The 25,825-nt window shown below is 42.1% G+C and overlaps 2 protein-coding genes across 49 annotated transcripts in view; one reads left to right on the forward strand and one right to left on the reverse strand.

The window, feature by feature from the left end:
- Positions 1-25,825, forward strand: part of LOC130297737 (general transcription factor II-I repeat domain-containing protein 2-like) — a 1,987,867-nt gene that overhangs the window by 524,942 nt on the left and 1,437,100 nt on the right. The window lies entirely within an intron of this gene.
- The window catches only part of LOC130297740 (uncharacterized), a 97,612-nt gene that overhangs the window by 10,082 nt on the left and 61,705 nt on the right, over positions 1-25,825 (reverse strand). The window contains exons 1-2 of one of the 2 annotated variants that reach the window (XM_056550589.1): positions 25,583-25,699; positions 4,179-4,224 (exon numbers count right to left, since the gene is read on the reverse strand). In XM_056550589.1, the coding sequence (XP_056406564.1) occupies positions 4,179-4,224; positions 25,583-25,627 (91 nt within the window). In that variant the 5' untranslated portion in view covers positions 25,628-25,699. Of the gene's footprint in view, positions 1-4,178; positions 4,225-25,582; positions 25,700-25,825 lie in introns of those variants that run through there. The other variant, XM_056550590.1, reaches the window with a different exon arrangement.

Here is a 25,825-nt window from a genome sequence, read left to right on the forward strand (position 1 = left end):
TAGAAAGACCATGATGCAATCGAGCAAGGACCAAAACAAATATTCTCCGCGCCTAAGTGGGCTATTTGCCAACAATATAGGACCTCCATACCTCTGCATTCTTACTATTTGTAGCTGAATGGAATAGGCAACTGCTTTTAGCTCCATAAAATTATGCTCAGGTCAGATTACACTTTTTTTTTAATCTTACATTTTGTTTTTAATAAACAAACAACAGCGCCCAGAGCCATGCAAACAAAGTAAATCTTTATTGTATGAAAGCCAGCTTTACTTGTGATGCCTTTTTAAAGGAAAACTGTCACTTGTTTTCTCCGGGAGACGCTGATTAAAATGAGCCCTACCTTGTCCGGATCTGCGCCGCCGTTCTCCCGCAAATGTAGTTTTATTATCTGTTGAAATCTTCCTGTAACTGGCATGGGCGGGGCTTCGGCGTTTAACTGGCACTGATGTCAGCGCCGCTTATGAATATTCAACCCCCCAGTTAGGAGCGGCAAAGAGAGGGAGAACTGGAGGGAGGGGGATGAATATTCATAAGCGACGCTGATGTCAGTGCCAGTTAAGCACCGAATCCCCGCCCGTGCCAGTTACATGAAGATTTCAACAGATAATAAAAGTACAATTGCGGGAGAACGGCGGCGCAGATCCGGACAAGGTTGGGCTCATTTTAATCAGCGTCTCTCGCACTATCCAACAGTACCTGTGGATAGTGCGGGACAAAACCAGTGACAGTTTTCCTTTAAGTGCTAATGTGCACTCTTAGTAGTAATTGTATGAACAATAGTGTACATTTGCACTTGTAACTCTACAAAATCTGTTCCTGAAGCTGGCTTTTATACAGTACAATAAAGATTTACCTTGTTTGCACAACTCTGTGCTGTACATTGTTATTTGTACAAGTTTGCTGTGTGCTGCCCTGCACATGTCTGCACTGCAGAGGGACCAAGAAGGTGAGCTTTAGCAAATGTTCATTTTATCTATTTGTTTTTAATTCATTGCATGGAATTCATTCACATTGCTTTCTACAGGTAAACCTGAACATGTTACAAGCACATAGACATGAGGAATCCTAAAACTGTCTAATTCTTAGAGCAAACTTAGATGGACAGACTACAAACACACCATATTTATCACAGTGGCTCAAGGCTGTTTAATAAACCTAGAGACTTTCTAATCTAGGTTTGCACTGTCTAGTTTTAGGCTTAAACAAACTATTAGTTGGTGTACTTTAGGCAAAGGTAATGTGACAAAATGATGGTGTATTTATTAAGGCATGTCATCACATTTTAGGATACACTTCTTTCTGCCCTGGCCACACAACTTTTTTAATAAGTTATGCCCCCTTGTTGGCCAAGGCACATGGTACTGTTGTTTTTTGTGCAGAAAGGACCAGGAAAGAGGAGCATCACTTAGACTGCTTGGGCTGCATTCACACACTTGCAACTAGCAGTGAGAAATCCTCTGTTACTTCACCATTCACTCGTATGGACTTGCGGACAGTCTGCTATAGTGTCGGATTTGCAGACTGCCAGTGGACCCGTTGAAATGAATGGAAATCTTGCAGCAGATTTCCCACAATGGGAAAGCCACTGATGGTTAAACGCATATGAACACACCCTTTATCTTACTGCTAGAGATTAAAAACTATTTTGGCCAGAGAAGTGATTTAAAAGTAACACTAAAAATATAAATCATAAACAAAAGTGTCTGTGCCACAATTTTGGCGCAGTTTGCACCAAACATCTGGCACAGTTGTTGGGAGACAGATTTTTAGAATAAATTAGACAAAGAAAATAGAGTTGTGCCTAATGCTCAGTAAGGTTGGGGGGAGATGTGTGACTAAGCAAAAAGTGGGCATGACTTTGAAAAAGTACTACCAGAAAAGTTCCCAAGGATTCCAGGGCAAAATTGTAATCAACAACCTTTAGGGGTCACCCCCCAAGGGGTAAGCCCTGAAGTAGAAATCCCCCCTAAAATATATAAACTTTATTGAGGATTCATATTAAAATTCTTAACCAAACTTATTGAACAAATATGTATTTAAAATTCCAGACTGACTTCCTAATTCAATTTGCACATCCTGGGTAACCCTGCTCTGTTTCTGTCAGTAGATGCAAATGCTCTGGATGTGCTTTGTTATTAGGTAGGTTAGGACATTGGTCTGATATTAAAATGAATCTCAATTAGCCCCCCCAACGTTTCGTCAGCTACGCTGACTTTCTCAAGGGAATCGGCTAAAGGCTACTTGAGGCCGGACCGTCAGGCTTATATGTGCTCTGTTTGTGACGTTGCCCTGTACCGCATTGGGCGCATCAGGGCTAACCAATAGGCACTTTCCACATCACAGCTCCACTCATACCATCCAAAATAAAAATAAAAACATATATATAAAAATGTTAAAAATAAATACATTAAAATATCTCTAAAAAAGTATAGGATGACGCATAACAGCTTTATAGAGTGTCTAAACTGTACATTGTATAGTCTGTATGACATATCTGTATGAGAATTCACATTGAGCAATATGCATACCATTGAATTAAATTTGCTACTATACAGCTGTCATAATTCCCAAAATTGGGCTAATTTCATTTGTAATATTATGTCAGCTTATAATGATACCATCAAGACTATTCCTCTATAAACGAGCAAGTTTCATTTTATTTTATAGATGCAAAATTAGATATTCTTACGTTTGACACCAAAAGGACACATGATACAGACACATCCACTCTCACATCTTGAATAAATCTCTAAGTACGATGTCATGTGCACATTTAACTCCTCAAATGGGTTAAATGACATACAAACCAGAGTATGGAGTATGCGCAATCTCAGACGTTGATCCAAACGGGATGCCGTCAAAGTCCATTGTCATGCGTGTAATATGCGCAGCCGCAGACATCGATCCGAACGGGATATTCACAAAGTCCACTGTCATGCACGGCGCAGGAAATTCACGTGACGTGCGCGATTACGCACACATAAAGTGACCGATGATTGGACACCAGCGTGTCTATCAAGACACACAATCACATGACTTCTCATACATTGGATGGTATGATTGGAGCTGTGACGTGGAAAGCGCCTATTGGTTAGCCCTGATGCGCACAATGATGTGGTACAGGGCAACGTCACAACACAAACAGAGCACATATAAGCCTGACGGTCCGGTCTCAAGTAGCCATTAGCCGATTCCCTTGAGAAAGTCAGCGTAGCGGACGAAACATTGGGGGGGGGGGCTAATTGAGATTCATTTTAATATCAGACCAATGTCCTAACCTACCTAATAACAAAGCACATCCAGAGCATTTGCATCTGCTGACAGAAACAGAGCAGGGTTACCTAGGATGTGCAAATTGAATTAGGAACACAGTCTGGAATTTTAAATACATATTTGTTCAATAAGTTTGGTTAAGAATTTTAATATGAATCATCATTAAAGTTTATATAGTTTAGGGCTTACCCATTGGGGGGGTGACCCCTAAAGGTTGTTGATTGTGACTTTGAAAAAGGGCACAGCTTGTATGAGCCAATTTTTGCGACACACCTTTAGATTAAACATCAGACAATTTTAAAACAATCTAGAACTTAATATTTCAAACAGCCTGAACCACTGTTCAAAATTTGGAGCACTCTTAGACTGTCTAGTCCAAGTTGAAACTTTCTACTAGATAGGACTAGACAGTTTTTGTTCATCTCCCCTAAGGTATTCATTTGTAGTGAATATATATAGGGGGTCTGCATTGGGGTCCAATATCAATATGGGAGTCTGATATCAATATAGTGATATATATTTATATATAATCTGATATCTAATATTAATTTGGGGATTGGGGGTCTGATCTGAGGCCCGTTATTAATATAGGTATGCCTAAGTATATTAACAGTGTCTGGGGTCTGTAATAAATTCAGGGGGTGGCTCTTCCATTTTGCAGTGGTCCACACACTGTAAAAGGCTCTGTTTGATAGACACAACGATAGTCTGTTCAACAGAAATAATGTATGTTTGTAAATTCTCTCTTTTGATTTAAAAGAAACACAATTAAGCAAGATTGTGCATCCAAATAACTTGTGTAATTCATATCTACAAACGGAGATACATAAATCAGAAGCACTTTTAGTGGTAAGAACTTAGCAGGAGGAGAACCCCATGATTAAAAGTAGTATCACTGGCTTACCCTTACTTTGCCTTGGGGCCTGGGCAGATTTAGAAAAAGGTACAGTCTGCAAAAGAAATAGAAATGATAAATATTTAATGGAAGACAGAAGTCAATGATGCATAGAACAAACTGTAAGGATTCTGATTTTTCAATCATCGGTCTTATGTCAATAGAACAGGTTGTCATTGTAGAGCTACTTTAGATCATTTTTCATTTAGCATTAAATATTAACTTTTTTTAACTATTATTTACTATAAAATAATAGCTTGAGACCTAAGATCCATGATCATAAGACATGCCATGTTTAGTGGCATAGCTATAGAGGTGGCATTGGTCCCAATTGTAAATGCAGGGCTCCCCTGCTATTACACTATACTATTTGCTGCAGGAGCAGGTTGGTCTCTCAGGCACTGCCCGAGGGCCAGGGCCCATCACTGCCAGAATATTTTGTTTTGTTTAGTACATTTATGCAGACAGGGCCAGGCACGGGCCCTTTATAAATCAGTGCAGGGCCAGACAGGCCAGAGGCTGCTGGGAGTAGAAGTGCCCCCCGCAAGCTTGCACATCTGCTCCAAGACCCTGACATGTCCCTTCCTCTGACCTCGCAACATCACCAGCAGTGGCAGCATCGCAACAGCAGCTGTGGAAGGAGCAGCAGCCTCCGCTGCCTCACACTGTGGTAGGGTGAGTAAACTGGCTGGGTAGGGTGTGGAGACCCCACATGGGGTGTGGGGGGTAGGAAGGTGGAGACCAAAGACTGAATTCAGGAGGGGGAGGCTTGAGAAGACCGAGGGTGGGGACGGGGGTGGGGGTTTGGGTGTGAGAAGACCATGGGTAGGGCACATGGAGGGAGACGGGCCATTGGGGGTAAAAGACTGAGGATGTGTTAATGTTTGTATCATGTGTGTATGTATGATGAATACACACATCTATTATACATACACACATCATATATACGTCTATTATATATACACACATCTATCATACATACACACCTCTAATGCATACACCAGTCATATACACATCTATCATACATATACTGTACATCAATATGGAGGGGTGGGGAGCCATGGGGTGATTGGGTATGGGTCGGCCTATATTCAGGGGTTTGGTGTGTGGCAATATTATATTCAGAGGGTGCAGTGTGTGTCAGTATTATATTATGAGAGTACATTGCGTTTCAGTATTATATTCAGGCGGTACAGTGTGTAGCAGGGTTATATTCAGAGGCACAGTGTGTGGCAGGGTTATATTCAGGGGGCACAGTATGTGACAATATTATTATTATTATTATGGGCACAGATTGTGGCAGGGTTATATTCAGAGGGTACAGTGTGTGGCAGTATCATATTCAGAGGGCACAGTGTGGTGCAGGGTTATATTAAGGGGACACATTGTGTGGCAATTATATTTAATATTTAGAGGGTACAATGTGTGGCATGGTTATATTCAGATGGTACAGTGTGTGGTAGTATTGTATTCAGAGGCTACAGTGTGGGGTAGTATTATATTTTGGGGGCACAGTGTCTGGCAGGGTTGTAATGAATATTTTATACATATAGAGGATGAGCATCTGCTAACAAAGTGAGGACCCAATCATGTCTGGTCATCAAACTCTGCAGAGAAGATGTAGCTGGAAGAAGGCATGGCATTTGGACCAGATGAAAAAGAAAAGAAAAGACAACAGAGAAGACGTAACTCAGGTTACTGATATAATTGGGTATTCTGCCTGACTGTTCCATCACTGCTGTAGTCACTTGTAAGTTCTGCAGTGATGATGGGTGAAACTGTACTTTAATCTGTGTCTCTCCAGCTGTTACAAAACTACAACTCCCATAATGACTAAGACTCTCCAGACATGATGGGAGTTGTAGCTTTGCAACAACTGGATAGCCACTGGAACCAAAGAGATTGGAGGGGGACCCAGCAATTTGACCCCACCCAAAAAATGCCCAGGCTTATTTTTGTTCCCGGTCCAGCCCTTGTGTAGTGGAAAGGAGGAGCCCGAGGCAATTTTTTGCACGGAAGCCCTGTGGTTTCCAGCTACACCCTTGGCAATGTTAAATCACCATATGATATAGCAGGTTATTGAAGTTACTGTTACCCTTTCAGGCACACATTTATAAACATGTCATTGCAATGAAGTTGATTCCCCTGGTTGTTGATGAGACATGGAATAACCATATGCTGGTCAGACTCCTTAGCAAAAAGTAGACAGTATGATAATATGGGATATAAATAGCTGAGATTAGTCAGTGTTGTTGGACAAGCTGGGGTGCCAAACTAAGAGTGTGCAGAATTTACAGGTCTAGCTGCCACATCTGTTGGTAAATGTGCTATAAATAAACTGTTCTGTCTCCATACCCAACCATATCTCATCTTGCATACAGGTTAGAGGCGGTCCAACAGGGTACTAGAGTCTCTTGTTACCAATAAACTTATCCTTTCGTTAATATTGTAGCCACTTACATATATCATCATTACATTCACACATCTAAAGTTTTCAATGCCAACTATTTTTTTTGTCAATGAGTGTAATATCAGCCACTTGTCCTGCCATTTGCACCCCACCCCACTCCTCCCTTACAAACCAAATTTAGCTTTAGACCTGCATCCTAGGATAGATTAGGAACAGTCGAACGTGGCACAGACATTATGGTTAGTGTTTCCGTCAGTAAGAAGAGTTGCAATGTGAGAGCTGGGAAAGGTAAGTTCCAATCTTTTTTTTTACATAATTCAGTTATTCAGTGCAGTAGGGAAATGGTGGGAACAGTGTTTGGGCCCATGTGAAGGATTGTTGTTTATTTTTTATTTTTTTTAATAATTTTTGACATTTTTGCACAAGGACATATGTGGCATCATAAACTTCCGCATCAAAAATAGCAGTATCTGTTTTACATGAAACAATAACAAATTCAAATCTTAATAAAACAAAATTGATAACCTCAAACTGAGAAACAATGTGCTTTTTTAAGAAAACATCACTGCAAGATCACAAAAGGTCCAAGAGAGAAAACTTTAGTGTATACATAATAATAATGTTAGGTTTGTCCAAGGCATTTGACCGGTGGGGTGTATAAGAGGATAACAAAGGAAACTCCCTAAACAGTGTACACAAGCATGTAATAACAGAAAAGCGTCTCAAAGCAAAAAAAAAAAAAAGTTAGCCAGACATATACAATTAGGCTATGTTCACACTAGCAGAACAGCACGGACATTCCAGTGAGGCAGAGTCCCATTGATTTCATTGATATTCTGCTGTGCTGTTTACATGCCAGATGTTTTGGCCGCAAAGAAATTACCAGATTTTTTTAAATGTGAACATAGCCTGATTGTACATCTTCCATCTCCAATCATGGACCCAGGGTTCCCTGTAAGGCCTCCAGGGCATATGACTCTGTCATCATATAACGAAGGCTTTTTTTTTTTTTTTTTTTTGTGCAACAAATTTGACTTTGTAATGACATTTTTCAATACCATAAAGTTTACAGGGGGAAAAAAATGAAAAAAATTACTTTTTGCAACATTTCCTTTCCAGGCAGTGCACTTTTTGGTAAAAATGACACGTGATCTTTATTCTGTGGTCCATATGATTACAACGATACCCAATTTATATAGGTTTTGTTTTATTTTATTGCGCTAATGAAATTATAACTTTTGGTAATAACATCAGTATGCATTCGTCATCTTCTGACCCATTTAACGCTTTTATTTTTCCATTTACAAGGCTGTTTGAAGGCTCATTTTTTGCACTGTGATACCATTGTTGTTTTGATGGGACTTTTTGATCGGTTTTTTTTTATTTAAAAAAAAATATATCAATTAATCCCCCCTATTATTTACTCTCTATTTTTAACCACTTGTTACAATCAGAAGTTCTAAGGAAATTGAGGTTTTTGGGATGAGTGGTAAAGAGAATAAGTTACTATTGTATGTGGATGACTTGCTTCTGACCCTTCAAAAGCCTGAAAATTCAGTCCTTAAAGTTATACACTGCTAAAAAATAAAATAAAAGGAACACTTAAACAACACAATGTGACTCCAAGGCAATCACACTTCTGTGAAATCACACTGTCCATTCAGGAAGCAACACTGATTGACAATCAATTTCACATGCTGTTGTGCAAATGGAACAGACAACAGGTGGAAATTATAGGCAATTAGCAAGACACCCCCAATAAAGGAATGGTTCTTCAGGTGGTGACCACAGACCACTTCTCAGTTCCTATGCTTCCTGGCTGATGTTTTGGTCACTTTTGAATGCTGACAGTGCTTTCACTCTAGTGGTTGCATGAGACGGAGTCTACAACCCACACAAGTGGCTCAGGCAGTGCAGCTCATCCTAGATGGCACATCAATGTGAGCTGTTGCAAGAAGTTTTGCTGTGTCTGTCTGCTTAGTGTCCAGAGCATGGAGGCGCTGCCAGGAGACAGACCAGTACATCAGGAGACGTTGAGGAAACCCAGCAGCAGGACTGCTACCTCCGCCTTTGTGCAAGGAGGAGTACTGCCAAAGCCCTGCAAAATGACCTCCAGCAGGTCACAAATGTGCATGTGTCCACTCAAACAATCCGAAACAGACTCCATGAGGGTGGTATGAGGGCCCAACGTCCACAGGTGGGGGTTGTGCTTACAGCCCAACACCGAGCAGGACGTTTGGCATTTGCAAGAGAACACCAAGATTGGCAAATTTTCCACTGGCACCTTCTGCTCTTCACAGATGAAAGCAGGTTCACACTGAGCACATATGACAGATGTGACAAAGTCTGGAGATGTTGTGGAGAACGTTCTGCTGTCTGCAACATCCTCCAGCATTACCGGTTTGGCGGTTGGTCAATAATGGTGTGTGGTGGCATTTCTTTGGGGGCCGCACAGCCCTCCATGTGCTTGCCAGAGGTAGCCTGACTGCCATTAGGTACCGAGATGAGCTCCTCAGACCCCTTGTGAGACCATATGCTGGTGCGGTTGGCCCTGTGTTTCTCCTAATGCAAGACAATGCTAGACCTCATGTGGCTGGAGTGTTTCAGCAGTTCCTGCAAGAGGAAGGCATAGATGCTATGGACTGGTCCGCCAGTTGCCCAGACCTGAATCGGATTGAGCACATCTGGGACATCATGTCTCCCTCCATCCACCAACGCCAAGTTGCACCACAGACTGTCCAGGAGTTGGTGGATGTTTTAGTCCAGGTATGGGAGGACAACCCTCAGGAGACCATCCGCCACCTCATCAGGAGCATGTCCAGGCGTTGTAGGGAGGCCATATGGGCACATGGAGGCCACACACACTACTTAGCCTCATTTTGACTTGTTTAAAAGGACTTTACATCAAAATTGGTTTTCCACTTTGATTTTGAGTTTGACTCCATATCCAGACCTCCATGGGTTGATAAATTTGATTTACATTGATAATGTTTGTGTGATTTTGTTGTCAGCACATTCAACTATGTAAAGACGAAAGTATTTCATACGATTAGTTCATTAATTCAGATCTAGGATATTTTATGTTAGTGTTCCCTTTATTTTTTTGAGTAGTGTATTTTTGAGAATTAAAGATGCACAATTATAGGCATAGCATAATACAGTGAATGCAATCTAATGATTGCATATAAAAGTCGCCTATGGGGGACTTAAAAAGTGTAAAATAAAAAAGTTAAAAAAAAGTTTCTAAAATTATATAAAACCCCTCCCTCCTAATAAAATTTTTTATCCCCCTTATTTTCCCATTTCACAAAAAAAGAATAAAAATTTACATATTTGGGATCACCGCTTGCATAAATATCAAAACTATTAAAATATTATGTTAATAATTCTGCACGGGAAATGGAATAAATGTAAAAAAAAATACCAAACACTAAAAATACTGATTTATAACCACATCATTTATCAAAAAGTCCCATCAAAACAAGAATGGTACTGTTAAAAACTACATATCATGGTGCAAAAAATGAGCCCTCATAACTTCCTGTATACGGAAAAATAAAAAAGTAATAGGGGTCAGAAAAGGACATTTTTTTACAAGTAGTACAATAATAGAAAAACTATATAAATTGTGTATCGTTTTAATCACATTGAACCACAGAATAAAAAGATAATGGCCCAGATTCGTCAAAATAATGGAGAGAAAAAGGTGAGTGATTTTCCCACAGCAACCAATCACAGCACCAGAGCTTGTTAGCTGAGCTGTGATTGGTTGCTGTGGAAAAATCTCTCCAGTTTTTCTCTCACAGTTTGATAAATCTGGGCCAATGTATCATTTTTACCATAATAATCACTGTGTAACAACCAAACCCCCCAAAAGTTGCAAAATTGCAGTTTTCTTATAAATTTTCGCCCACAAATAATACATTCTTGCTTTTGCCGTACATTTCATGGTAAAATGGAAGGTATCTGTAGTCTGTAGGTGAAATATAAAAGAGGGGATTTTAAAAAGAGGGGAGTAAAAAAATGAAAATGCAAAAATGAAAATTGGCCTGGTCCTTAAAGGGGTACTCAGATGGAAACTCTGGGTACTTCTATTTAAAAATCTTAATCCTTCCAGGACTTATCAGCTGCTGTATACTCCAGAGGAAGTTGTGTAGTTCTTTTCTGTCTAACCACAGTGCTCTCTGCTGACACCTCTGTCCATGTGAGGAACTGTCCAGAGCCGGAGAGGTTTGCTATGGGGATTTGTTCCTGCTCTGGACAGTTTGTGACATGGACAAGGTGTCAGCAGAGATCACTGTGGTCAGACAGAAAATAACTATACAACGTCCTCTGGAGCATACAGCAGCTCATAAGCACTGAAAGGATTAAGAGCGGAGGACAATCTCAGTAGAAGCAGGGACTATATTCTTAAAAACCTTGAAACATTATTCTCTTAATAAATCACATTGCATGATGCAACTAAAAATTCAATACAGAGTGTATTACACTCTAAAACAAATGGGATGTGGGGAAGACACATACTTCCCAAAATATCAAGGTTTGGTTGGACTGCAATTCCGTAAATGTTAAGAACTGGCTTATGTTAATATAAAAAATATTGTATTCCCTCTCCCCCCCCCCCTTTTTCTCCATCTGGCTTCAATGGGTGGGGATACATATCAATTTTGGAGTTTTGATATTTTTTATGCATTGACCATACAGTTTCTTTAAAGGAGAACTCCAAATTGTCCCCCCATAGTGACGGCAGTAAAAAGATAAAGCTGTACATACCTTCCTCCGCTCCCCCGGGGCCTCCGGTAACCGGCTCCGGTGTCCGCCGCGATCCACTTCCTGGTTGCCGGTGGTCGGATGAATCAGCCAATCACAAGCCGCAGCGCAGTCCGACTCGGCCGGCGATAGGCTGAGCGGCAATGTGACGTTTTCGGCCCCGACTGCAGGTGTCGGTGTAGTGAAGAATTTTGTGTCCTGAAGCGTTCTCACACTACCGCTCAGCCTATCGCCGGTTGAGTCGGACTGCGCTGCCGCTGGTGATTGGCTGATTCATCCGACCACCGGCAACCAGGAAGTGGATCGCGGCGGAGACCGGAGCCGGTTACCAAAGGCCCCGGGGGAGCGGAGGAAGGTATGTACATCTTTATTTTTTTACTGCTGGCACTATGGGGGACAATTTTTATGGTCTGGAGTTCTACTTTAATATTGTATTTTAATGATTCAGACATATCTGTACGTGGTGATACCAAATATGTTGATGTCTATTTTTGTTTACATGTGACATATGAAGCTATAAACCACTATAAATGTATGGCCTTAATGGGGTGTTCCAGGGGAAAAAAATGTTATAGATCAACTGGCTCCAGAAAGTTAAAGAGATTTGTAAATTACTTCTATTAAAAAATCTCAATCCTTCCAATAATTATCAGCTGCTGAAGTTGAGTTGTTCTTTTCTGTCTGGCAACAGTGCTCTCTGCTGACATCTCTGCTTGTCTCAGGAACTGCACAGAGTAGAAGAGGTTTGCTATGGGTATTTGCTTCTACTCTGGACAGTTCCCGAGACAGGTGTCATCATAGAGCACTTAGACAGAAAAGAATAACTAAACTCAACTTCAGCAGCTCATAAGTACTGAAAGGATTAAGAGTTTTTAATAGAAGTAATTTACAAATCTGTCTAAATTTCTGGAGCCAGTTGATATATATAAAAAAAAAAGTTTTTTCCTGGATAACCCCTTTAAGAGGTTAATCAGCAGAAATGTGTGGTCATGATGTAGCTGTATTTTTTGTCCCTTGCGTTTAATTTAGCAACACTATGGTGGTTATTAGAGATGAGCGAACTTTTGAAAAATTTGATTTGGCCGATTCGCTGAATTTTTCGAAAAAGTCTGTATTAAAAGCGGCTATTTCTGACATACAGAGAGCCTCAATAGGGGTGTAGAACAGTTTGCTTTGTTCTAACATGAATAGGGAGTGTGCTGTGTTAGTGAAATAATACTGTTATTCAGTATGACATGCAGATTACAGGCATTGCTTTTACAAACACTGAGGCAGAGCATCTGAATGTGGCAGCAGGCAGACCATATGGCGTCAAAATTGAAGAGAGTAAATAGATTTTTTAATGTAATTTTTATTTGATTTAATTTGAATTTATTTTTTGAGTACCCATTCTGGTGAGCATCGAGCTGGTGGTTCACCGCAAGGCGAGCTACCACCTGTGCCTCCAGCCCGTGCCTCTCACCGCCCCCCCCCCCCTCCCACTGTCTTACTCTTTTGTGTAACTGCAAAGGTTTCATTTAATCAGTAATGGTTCATTGTGATCGCTTCAACTGGTTTCATTGGATTCTTGTGGTAATTCCACAGCTACTATATGACATCGGCGACCATAGGGCCTCACTCTTGAAAAGATTACATCGATTTTTTTAAATTGAAATTTAAGATTTTGAAATTGAAATTTAAGATTACACTCCCAAGTTTTAATGTCCCGGGCCCTTGCATGTGGTTGCAAAGGACCAAATTTAACAAGGAGTCACATGTCACATGGCGGCACAATGACAGAGCCTGGAGGTGACATCAGTATGAGGAGACCGTATAGTGACTGAATGACCGCCTGGAGTTTGTGTCAGCATGAGGAGACCATATAGTGTCTGAATGGCACAGCCTGGAGGTGGCTGAAGCATAAGGAGAGCATATAGTGGCTTAATAGCACAACCTGGAGTTGGCGGCAGCATGAGTAGAACATATAGTGGCTGAATGGCACAGCCTGGAGTTTGTGGCAGCATGAGGAGACCATATAGTGGCTAAATGGCACAGCCAGAAGTTGGCTGAAGCATGAGGAGACCATATAGTGGCTTAATGACACATCCTGGAGTTTGCTGAAGCATGATGATATCATATAGTGGCTGAATGGCACAGCCTGAAGGTGGCTGAAGCATGAGGAGACCATATAGTGGCTGAATAGCACAACCTGGAGTTGGTTGAAGCATGAGGATACCATATAGTGGCTGAATGGCACAGCCTGGAAGTGGCTGAAGCATGAGGAGACCATATAGTGGCTGAATTGCACAGCCTGGAGGCGGTGAAGCATGAGGAGACCATATAGAGGCCTGAATGGCACAGCCTGGAGTGGGCTGAATCATCAGGAGACCTTATAATGGCTGAATGGCACAGCCTGGAGGTGGATGAAGCATGGGGAGACCATATAGTGGCTTAATGGCACAGCCTGGAGTTGGCAGAAGCATGAGGAGACAAAATAGTGGTTGAATGAGACAGCCTGGAGGTGGCAACAGCAGCATCAGGAGTCCTGAAAGTGACCCGGTGACAGAGTGATACAGCGGGTGGCAATACCAGTACCCAGTGATGAAGGTGGGTGAAAAAAGGTCTGATGTGGAGGAATGTTTGTAATTGAGGAGCAGCGCCTTAAATCTGTTTTGCATTAGCCATATTTGTGAAGTGTTGGTGTGGCACCATGGTCAATCTACTCTGATGCATCAGGCATTGGGGGGTGGAAATCCTGGCTGATCCACGCCTGATTTATCTTCACAAAGGTCAGTCTCTCAACATTTTTCGTGGACAGATGAGTTCTCCTTGGGGTGACTATGGCCACCGCCGCAATAAACGCCCACTCTGAAGGCACACTACTGGCCGGGCAGGACAGCTTTCCCAGGGCAAACTCTGCTAGTTGCGGCCACAAATCAAGTTTGGCTACCCAGAAGTCCAGCGGATCTTCAAGGTGTGTTGGCATGGGCATGTCAAGGTATGCCACCACCTGCGGGTTCAGGTCCTGCTCCAGGTCTACTTGCTGCTGATGAGTTGCTTCACTATGCAGGTGAAGAAAGGTACTTATCAGCAACTCTAGACTCAGGCTGCTGCTGATGGAGCTGCTCCTGCCACCCCACCCCTCCTCAGCAGCCGTGGCAGTGGAGTGAGCGCAGAGGGCCCCCCAATTCAGACCTGCGAGAGGAGGAACGATGACGACGATAGGCATCGGTCAACTGACTACACAGGATGCCTCTGTAGTAGGTCACTTTATCCTTCCTCTCAGTGGGTGTAAAAAAGGCCCCTATTTTGTGGCGGTAGTGAGGGTCCAATATGGTGGAGAGCCAGAAGTCATTCCGCAAGCAAGTGAGCATGCATCATGCCATTTGTGCAAGGGACTCGGAGAGACTCCCTGCCTCCATCTCCACTGCATACTGCCACAGTGTGCCTGGGTCCTCTAAAGGACATGTATTGTCCCTGACCATAGTTACAGCTCCAGATGTCGGCACTGCCGTGCACTTTGGTGCACACTGACAGGCTCAAGGACTGGCCCACCTTCTCTTCCACAAAACGGTGCAGGGCTGGTACTGCCTTCTTAGCCAAGAAATTACGGCTTTGCACTCTCCACCTCGGCTCGGCACAAGCCATCAGTTCTCTGAAAGGTGCAGAGTCCACCACTTGAAAAGGGAGGCACTGCAGCACCAGCAACTTAGACAGGAGCACATTCAGCTTCTGTGTCATTGGATGAGTTGGTGGAATGACTCACTAAAAGTAGGAGGAGCAGGAGCATCTGGAGTGACAGAAGGAGGGTATGACACAAAGCTCCCTTCAGCTGAGGTGGTGGAAAGAGGGAGCAGTGTGCCACATGGTGATGCAGCAGGCTGGATCACTACATCGGAGCCACGGTTCTCCCAGGCCACTTTATGGTGGCACAGCATATGTTGATGCAGGGCCATGGTGCCAACATTGGGACCCTGACCACACTTCACCTTCTGTCGACATATCTTGCATGTGTATAAAGTGGGGGTACACTTTCCTCAAGTCTGGGCTTGATTGTCACCAATAAATGGGTGAATATAAAATATATGAAAAAATGATGTAGATCCAGTGAATTAATTTAAAACAATTTATTATTTCAATGATAGTGCTTGTGGGTTCCTTTGTAGGGCCCTTACATCGGACTCACCACGATAAGCAAGGTAGTGAATGTATAAAATATTCATTCAATGAAATAAAATAAAATAGACATATAATATACAGGGTAAAAAAAGTTCTGGTATCCCAGTGTGGCAAATAGTCTATAGTTCTTATAGATGTATTCACGGAGATTGTGCTTTGTATGGTTGATTACAAATAGTCTGAGTAGCAATGTCTCTGTACAGCTCGTATCTGGTCAGGATACTGCATGCGGCAGCGTGTTGGTAAGGGATTAAAATCAATGCGCTCTGCAGATCTGGAGTTTTCTTGTGTGAATCCCACTCTACCCTGGCGGCACAGGGATAGAGATTGGTGAATGGGATATAGATAGTCTATTAATTGTAATCCTGCAGGTGCATGAGGCAGCGCTCTGCAGCGCTGGAGGCCCCTCAAATGTGGACCACTCTACCCCAGCGGCACAGGCAAAGTTTTGAGTGGATTTGGGGATTTGGCACACTGTGCCTCTTACCAGCAATGTCCTGTAGCCTAGTTGCCGGAAAAAGGTTTTCGCTGGGGAGACGTCCGCTGGCAGCCGGGATGCGTACAACCCCGGAAGCATGCTCTGGTTAATTTCTTGCGATCCGGTGAATGATGGTAAAGATCGTCGGGTTTGCCAATACTGGGGTACAGGTGATAGAGGCTAGATGCGTTTCTGTTTCAATGTTTTTATTATTATTAAGGTGAACAAAAATGAATAAGCATACAAAACGTATAACGTCAGCAGTACACATTATGCCAACTGTAAAGAATTGTAAACTTCAACAAGTAATTAGCAATATATTAGGCATAAGTCCAAAAGGTTCGGATTGCAAAGTCACAATCAGTTGTGGCTTCCCATTAAGGGATTCCTATGAAGGCTCCTCCGCTTGAACAAGAGACACAAGATGAGCCTTTGGAAGGAGTCAACGCTACCTGAATCAACCAGTATATGATCAGACAAATTAGCCCGGTGACACCGGGTTTTAAAAAATACAAAGACAGACACACAAGGGGAAACAGCACAAGGAACGAAACAGGGGAGGGAGAATAGTTCCAGTAGGAGAAAAAAAAAGGAAGGTAAGAGGAGAAAAGAACAGAGACAGAAACTTCAAGAAGGATTACCCAGATAGTCCACCCAAGGTTGCCAGGTAGCCTCAAACGACTGTTGGAAATCATTTAAAAGGCTTGTCAATATGTCATTAGCCATTATCCAATTTAACTTGGGGCGTATTAGCTGAAATTGAATAGAACTTGATTTCCAATTAGTCGCTATGGCTATCTTAGCGGCTAGAAAGATGTAGGAAATAAGTTTGCGTAGTCCCTTCGAGATATTCGGGATTGGGGCATTTAGTAGAGCTTGCTCCAGGGATTTCACGAGGTTCACACCTGTTACCGACAAAATAAAATAATAGACCCGTATCCAAAAGCGTTTTACACGTGGGCAAGCCCACCAAATATGAAACATAATTGGGTACATGGGGTACATTTTAGCTATTCTAGTAGGGACCAAGTACCATCGAAGGAGCACTTTCCAGCCCGCTTCCTGCAAGGATGTGCTAATGGACAGTTTGGAGTTGACAGAGGCGCTAAGGATCCAATCTTTCAAATCAATTTCCTTCCCAAGGTCCTTCTCCCAGACAATCATGTACGGCAATTTGGTGGGGGTAGACAATAAGCTATCATAGTTAGTGGAAATAATGCCCCGGCTAGCGGAAGCTCTCAGGCACAATGATTCATAAGAGGTGCGGGAAGTTATATCCGTCCCCGTCTTCTTAAGACCCGACAAGAAATGAGCAATTTGATTGTAGCGGAATAATTCTGAGTCGGGTAGCTTATAGAAGGCGCGGAAGTAGCCAATTGGTTTGATACCCAATCTATCAATAAAGTCACCTATGCGAAACAATCCTTTGTTCGTCCGCCAAGAGAAAGCCAGTGAGACCATTCCAGGAGGAAATTTTGGATTACGCAATAGTGGCGCCACCGGGGTATGGATTGATTGTAGAGGGAATCTATTGCGAAGGCTATAGCATAATTTTAGCGATTGCGATAAAATAGGAGAGAGGATTGAGGGCCTTTCCTTAACTGGGAGCCAATGTAAAAGTGATATAGGGACGGTGGGTGCAGCTAACTGTTCAATAGAAACCCATTGGGGGCTAGAGTGGTGTATGTGAAACTGGGTAAGCTGACCCAGCCTCGCTGCTTGATAATATTTCTTGAGGTTTGGGACCCCTAAGCCCCCTTGAGAACGGGAAGTAAATAGCGTCCCACGTCCCACTCTGCTACCTCTAGAGCCCCAAATAAACTTGAGCAAATCAGATTGCAAGCTGTCTATGGCTTGAGAGGGAACAGAGATTGGTAGGGCACGGAAAGCGTAAAGTACTCTAGTTAAGAGGTTCATTTTGACTGAGGCAATTCTACCCAACCACGATAGGGGGAAGCTAGTCCAAGTTCGTAAGTCACTCCGAATGTCACGAAACAACTGGGGAAAGTTGGCTGAGTATAAGGAGGAGATTGAGGGGGTCAAATTAATACCTAAGTAAGGAAGACTATGTGCAGTCCATTGGAAGTCAAAGTTAAGTTTCAGTAGTTTAACCGTCCTGTCTGGCAGATTTATGTTTAGAGCTATTGACTTGGAAGAGTTTAATTCCAAACCGGATATCTCCTCAAATTTGGATAAAACATGGAAAATGTTAGGGAGAGAGGTCAAAGGGGAGTACAAAGTCAGTAGGAGGTCGTCTGCAAAGAGAGCCACTTTATGTTCCCCAGTTCCCGCCCTGATGCCTATTATAGAGGGGGAATTGCGAATAACCGCTGCCAATGGCTCCATAGCTAAGGCTAACAGGGCAGGGGAGAGGGGACAACCCTGCCTCGTGCCCCTCCTGACCCGGAAGGCCTCCGAGGCATAACCTCGAACATTAACCGTAGCCCAAGGATCTGCATATAGTGTGCGTAGGAGTCTGAAAACATATATTCCCAATGTAAAGAGTCGAAGGCCTTCCGAAGGTCCAGAGAGAGCAGAAACCCAGTTTGGCGACTAGTATTGCCATCCCAAGGGGAGTGTAAGAGAGAGATCAAATCTATTATTCCTTGAGTCTGGTCTGGGGCCTGTCTACTTGGAATGAAGCCCACCTGGTCCGGATGGACATAGGCCCCTATAAAAGTATTCAGGCGCAAGGCCATAATTTTGGTCAATAATTTCATGTCCTTATTAATCAAAGAAATTGGGCGGTAATTGTCACATACAGAGTGGTCTTTGTTCGGTTTCGGGATGGCTTTTATAACAGCCATGGACTATTCCGGGCCCAAGGGAACCCCTGCCGTATAGCATTAAATAAATCGGTAAGATGAGGTAGCTAGATGCTTTTCGAGGTACTCATCTACCTCAATAGCAATGGCTGACTGGTTGTGGAGAGGTACTATTTATACCTGCAGAAGCTCTGTAATTGGATAGTTCTCATCGTTTTATACACATTGTGTACTGGATTGTTGTACAGGTGATACTGATTGTCTGGTGTTGTGATGCAAAACCTGGATGTGGAAAATTTGTCGTCGACTTCTTGTTGAGTGTAAAGATTTGATTGCAAAAAAAACCAAAAAACATTTTGGTATAGAGAGATGGCATATCGTGGATATGCAAATGATAGAACTTCGCACACCACTCTTCACGGTAAAGTAGATTAGATTTTGTTAGCAATCCAACAGTTAAACAGTATGACGTTTTGGCCCTACCTGGACCTTCATCAGATCTATAAGTTATACAAACAGAGAAATCAATAAAGGGAAAAAAGAAGAAAACAAAATGTCTAGTAACATAATGGTTAAGGAAAGAAAAAATCATATTTGATCAGTAATATCCAAGTAATGGCAGACTAATATCCAATCAATCTCTGCAGTAACTGATTTGATCATCAATTTTCAAAGAACTGGTACCTAATCTATCCCACACACCGTATTGGGATATGTTATTAATCCACCCCATTGTTTGCAATATATTTGAATGAAATCCACCCCATATCTTATAACAAACTGAAATGAGCTGAAGGTGTGTCTCACCTTCAGGATATAAAAAGCCAGTCTGTTATGAGTAGTCAGACTTGCACCACTGAAGAAGGGGTCACACAATCTTTTATAAATTCCCCCGAAACGCATTTGGTGAAATCATACAGAGACCGGAGCATATTGACCTCTGTTCACATTGTAAGAAATACGTGGACTTTGTTTTTTACCATTCTTCAAGGATGACCGCATCATTTGAATACCTGAATACCTGCATACTGCGGCGATGTGCGGTATTAACCCTTTAGAAGCGGCGGTCAAAGCTGACCGCCGCTTCTAGAGTGAAAGTGACCCGACTGCTCAGTCGGGCTGTTCGCGACCGCCGCGGTGAAATCGCGGCGTCCCGAACAGCTTACAGGACACCGACAGGGCCCTTACCTGCCTCCTCGGTGTCCGATCTGCGAATGACTGCTCCGTGCCTGATATCCAGACAGGAGCAGTCAAGCGCCGATAACACTGATCACAGGCGTGTTAATACACGCCTGTGATCTGTGTAAAAGATCAGTGTGTGCAGTGTTATAGGTCCCTATGGGACCTTTAACACTGCAAAAAAAAAGTGTTAATAAAGGTCATTTAACCCCTTCCCTAATAAAAGTTTGAATCACCCCTCTTTTCCCATAAAAAAAATAAAACAGTGTAAAAAAAAAAAAAAATAAACATATGTGGTATCGCCGCATGCGTAAATGTCCGAACTATAAAAATATATAATTAATTAAACTGCACGGTCAATGGCGTACGCGCAAAAAAATTCCAAAGTCACTTTTTATACCATTAAAAAATGAATAAATAGTGATCAAAAAGTCTGATCAAAACAAAAATCATAGCGATAAAAACTTCAGATCACGGAGCATTTCACGGAGCAAAATTAGTCCTCATACCGCCCTGTACGTGGAAAAATAAAAAAGTTATAGGGGTCAGAAGATGACATTTTTAAACGTATAAATTTTCCTGCATGTAGTTATGATTTTTTCCAGAAGTGCGACAAAATCAAACCTATATAAGTTGGGTATCATTTTAACCGTATGGACCTACAAAATAATGATAAGGTGTAATTTTTACCGAAATATGCACTGCGTAGAAACGAAAGCCCCCAAAAGTTACAAAATGGCGTTTTTTCTTCGATTTTGTCGCACAATGATTTTTTTTTCCGTTGCGCTGTGCAGTTTTGGGTAAAATTACTAATGTCACTGCAAAGTAGAATTGGCGACGCAAAAAATAAGCCATAATATGGATTTTTAGGTGGAAAATTGAAAGGGTTATGATTTTTAAAAGGTAAGGAGGAAAAAACGAAAGTGCAAAAACTGAAAAACCCTGAGTCCTTAAGGGGTTAAAGGAAAGAAATTACTCTGGATAGCAACACTTTTAGACCCTAAGAGCATCTTCACCCTGAAGCACATGATGACCAAGTTACAGCATCCGGCATACCCCCTGACATGAATTGTCATCACAGGGATGTAAACTACCACCTGAACAACCAGGTTGAGGCCTACCTCAGCAATGCCCTTTCTCTGACAGACACCATGAGCTCAGACCCCATTAAGTTCTGGGTCACCAGATTAGACCATTAGTCAGAACTTGCCCTGGGTGTTCTGTCTTGTCCACCCTCTAGCGTAGCTTTGGAAAGAATGTTCAAAGCAGCAGACAGCATCGTTACAAGATTGTCAGACAGCAACATGGAAAAACTGACATTTACTAAAATGAGATCAGTGAGGAATGTTAACCTCCTCTGCCAGATGCCACTGATAAGACAGTACTACCACGTCCCCTGCCGTATTCTGGATACCACACAAAAACACCAATCTTCCACCTCCTGACGTGCGCTGATTACTAACAGTAACACCAATCCGCCACCTTCTTCTGTACGCTGACTACAACTAGAAACATCAATCCGCCACCTCCTGCTGTACGCTGACTAATGCCAGTCCGCCACCTGCTGCTGTACATTAACACTATTAGTAAAACCAGTCATCTTGGCTTGGCACACTAAAAAGCTGTTGCTACTCCATAAACGGGATACATTTTAACCCCTTCCCACTATATGACGTATGCAAATGTGATAGCCTGGGGGGGTGTAGGGTATGGGGAGTGTAGCTGTGCAGCAATTAAAGGGTGCTTGTTAACCCTTGCTATTCGTGCCGCCAGGGTGAGGGTTCCTCAATCATGCTTTTCCTACCGCCACCCTTCCCAAGAGCGATAGGGAGGTAGTTAATAAGAATAGATTGTCCACAACCGGAGAGTTTCTGAAACAGCATTAAAGGGGTATTCCAGGCAAAAACGTTTTTTTATTTATCAACTGGCTCCGGAAAGTTAAACAGATTTGTAAATTACTTCTATTAAAAAATCTTAATCCTTCCAATAGTTATTAGCTTCTGAAGTTGAGTTGCTGTTTTCTGTCTAACTGCTTTCTAATGACTCACGTCCCGGGAGCTGTCCAGCTCCTATGGGGATATTTTCCCATCATGCAAGGGATATTCTCCCATCATGCACAGCTGCCGGGACGTGACATCATCATTGAGCAGTTAGACAGAAAACTTCAGAAGCTAATAACTATTGGAAGGATTAAGATTTTTTAATAGAAGTAATTTACAAATCTGTTTAACTTTCCGGAGCCAGTTGATATATAAAAAAAGTTTTTGCCTGGAATACCCCTTTAACGTTTACTGAAGAATTTCTGCAAGCTTCAATAATACAACAGTCTTTAAGTATAACAACAGCTTTTCGTTGGAGATTGACAAAGGTTGGGACTTTAGCATTAAGAGTCTTTTAGTACTCTGTGTATCTCCACTGGATTTTAGAGGTTAGTTGCAGTCCAGTAGTCACGCCAGCATTAGCGTGGATTTAGATTTGAACTGACGGTTTTGGTTCCGCTGAGGCCGGAGGTTTTGAGGCCTAGCGTGTCTTTGAAAGTTGCGTAGCACCGTCCTGTTAGTCCGGCATCCACGAGAGCAGAAACCCAAGAGAGCGATAATTGGACGCAGCTCCCTTATACGGGCAGGGACTGGACTAACACTAATTGGTCCATACTGACGTCAATCACCATTACAGAGATTTGTGGGTAATACGTGACCCAAGGACCTCCTAAGGTCCTACAACATATCATAGAGGTTACTAGCATGGTCACATGACCGAAGGTCCTGCGACACTGAACAAGGTAAGTACTATACACTAACATAGAATATATAATTCTTAAATATATACATTTATTATCACTAAAGATAGACTTTAGGAGAGGCGACTAGGGGCTGTCCCACCTGAGGAACCCTACCTGAACGTAGTTACTCTCACTTTGGGGACCTCTACACTAGGTACGGTATGCAATACGGTACCGGGACATCACATGTACGTCATGAGCAGGCTACCGCGATAGAACGCCGGGTCACACGCTGACCCCACGTCATATTGCGTCGGTCCCGGCGAATATCAATGGCCGGGGACCGCGGCTAATACCAGACATCACCGGACAGTTGATCGCCACGTCTAAAGGGAAAGTAAACTTTGCTGCTTAACTCAGTGGAGCTGTTCGGGACCGCCGCAATGAAATCGCGGTGTCCCGAACAGCTTGTTGAACAGCTGGAGTGTCCCTACCTGCCTCCTCGCTGTTCGATCGCTGAGATCCAGGCAGGAGCAGTCGAGCGGCGATGACACTGATCAATGCCCGGCTATTGCCAGGCAGTGATCTGTGTAGAAGATCAGTGTGTGCAGTGTTATAGCCCCTTGTGGGAGCTATAACACTGGAAATAAAAAGTGAAAATAAAGTGTTAATAAAGATCATTTAAACCCTTCCATAATAAAAGTCAGAATCACCCCCCTTTTCCCAATAAAAAAATAAAACTGTGTAAATAAAAATGAACATATGTGGTATCGCCACGTGTGTAAATGTCCGAACTATAGAAATATAATAGTAATTAAACCGCATGGTCTATGGCGTACACGTAAAAAAATTCCAAAGTCCAAAATAGCGTATTCTTGGTCACTTTGTATACCATAAAAAAAGTGAATAAAAAGCAATCAAAAAGTTCGATCAAAACAAAAATGATACCAATAAAAATGACAGATCACAGCGCAAAGAATGAGCCCTGATACTTTCTCATATGCGGAAAAATTTTAAAGTTATAGGAGTCAGAAGAGGACATTTTTAAACGTATACATTTTCCTGCATCTCGATTTTTTTTCTACGTACGACAAAATCAAACCTATATAAGTAGGGTATCATTTTAACCGTAAGAACCTACAGAATAAAGAGAAGGTGGAATTTTTTACCGGAAAATGCACTGCGTAGAAACAGAAGCCCCCAAATGTTGCAAAATTGCATTTTTTCTTCAGTTTTGTAGCACAATGATTTTATTTTTCCGTTTTGCCGTGGATTTTTGGGTAAAATGACTAATGTCACTGCAAAGTAGAATTGGTGGCGCAAAAAATAAGCCATCATATGGATTTTTAGGTGCAAAATTGAAAGCTTTATGATTTTTAGAAGGTGATGAGGAAAAAATGAAAATGCAAAAACGGAAAATACCCTGCATCATTAAGGGGTTAAAATATCTGGAAACATTTATGCCATCTTCTCAGCTTTGCAGACTAAAAGCTACTGTTTCTACTCCCAAAAAGGGATCATTTTTGCAAGGCTTGGGAAAAGCAACTGCGGCTTCCGATACCTCTGTGTGCATTTTAACACCTGCAGGCATCTACCGACAATCAGGGATACTTGATGCTGCTTTATTTTAGTGTGGATAAGCCTAAAAAATCAGCAAGCGCGTTAAAGAAGCCGTTTACCATGGGTTACTACATGCTGCAATAACAGAGCCTTAAAAACACTTTAAGGGTACGTTCACATGTACGCAGATTTGATGCGCAGGATTTTCTGCTGCAGATTTCAATGTAAACTAAAAGACTGAGCACAGCTTCTAATCGGCAGTTACAAATCCTGTGCATCAAATCTGCGCAGAATCCAGTATGTGTGAACGCACCCTAATACTATTTGAATACATCCCTAGCAGTGTTATACAGGGCTTTAGAGCAGTTATGCAGTGTTAAAAACATGTTTAGGGTCTTCTTTTATGGCTGGTTTGCGTAGAACTGAGCAGAATCGAACCAGCAATTTTGAAAAAGTTTGGTGAAACAGGCGAGACGAACGTTTTAAAAGTTCGCTTAACATTAGTTGGCAGGATATCAGACAGATGTTGGGGTACAAGCTTGGACTATTTTCTTGTATAGAGTATAAGGGACCTCAGAGAAAAGATGAAAGTGGTGGACCTACCTCATTGTTTGCAAATATGCTGGGGCAGGAGACCTTGGTGATATATATCAGAGTGTGCCAACAAGCCACTCTACCCTGTCAGGGTATGTACAGTAGATACATGGCCTAGTGCAGCAAACTAAGTGTTTTTCCATGTTAAAGTATAGGAAAGCAATGTTCCTGGGAAACAAAGTAATGTGCCAACCTTATTTAGCCCCCCACTTCATTGGTTGCATTTTAGTACGGACTTCCAACCCCAGCATAAGATTTATTTTGTATTTACAAGTTCCTATGGCTAAACCATAATAAACTGATCCATGAACTTGTGTAATTTACTATATCCAGGTATGTTAGTCCAAAACTTTATACACCTACTTCTGTCTCCTTTTTAGATTTTTTTTTTTACAGAAATAGTGATATACAATGAAATACAATGACAGTGGCAAACAGAGAACTGGTGAAGGCAGCAACCCTAACATCAACCAGTTCTATATGTGCAAAGTTCCTATTATCAGTCACAGATATGAATGTAAATATTCCCAAAGGTTCTCAGCACTTGAGATATGTGAGGTAAAGAAGTGATAGGGGTTGCTGGACTGCAAAAATGTCCTGTTCATTCAATTAAAGAACATTACAGTCAGCCCCTCCCCAGGAACAGCAGAAGACTAATAACTGTAAACAATCATCTACATTAAGCAGTATTATTAATACAGATATCAGGTTTAGAGTTCCTTTAAGTAATGGATCATACGATTAAAAGTAGTAAAATATCAATAACTTTGTTCCCACCTCATCGTCTGTACTGGTTTGTGGACAGCAGCATAAGGTCAACATTCTTCACACCCCACAAGACTGCAGGAGAAGAGCCACCTTTATGGAAAAATTCAGACTGACAGAGAAAATCACAAGGAGATCACAAGACAGTCCAAAGTGAAACAACTGAGCATTGGTGACGTGACAAAAGAAGTCTAACCAGTTCCGCGTCATGAACACAGTTTGTTTTCCTCATGGACAGAGAAGGGGAACAATAAA

This window comes from Hyla sarda, chromosome 13 (genome assembly GCF_029499605.1).
Source record: "Hyla sarda isolate aHylSar1 chromosome 13, aHylSar1.hap1, whole genome shotgun sequence".
NCBI classification, from domain to species: domain Eukaryota; kingdom Metazoa; phylum Chordata; class Amphibia; order Anura; family Hylidae; genus Hyla; species Hyla sarda.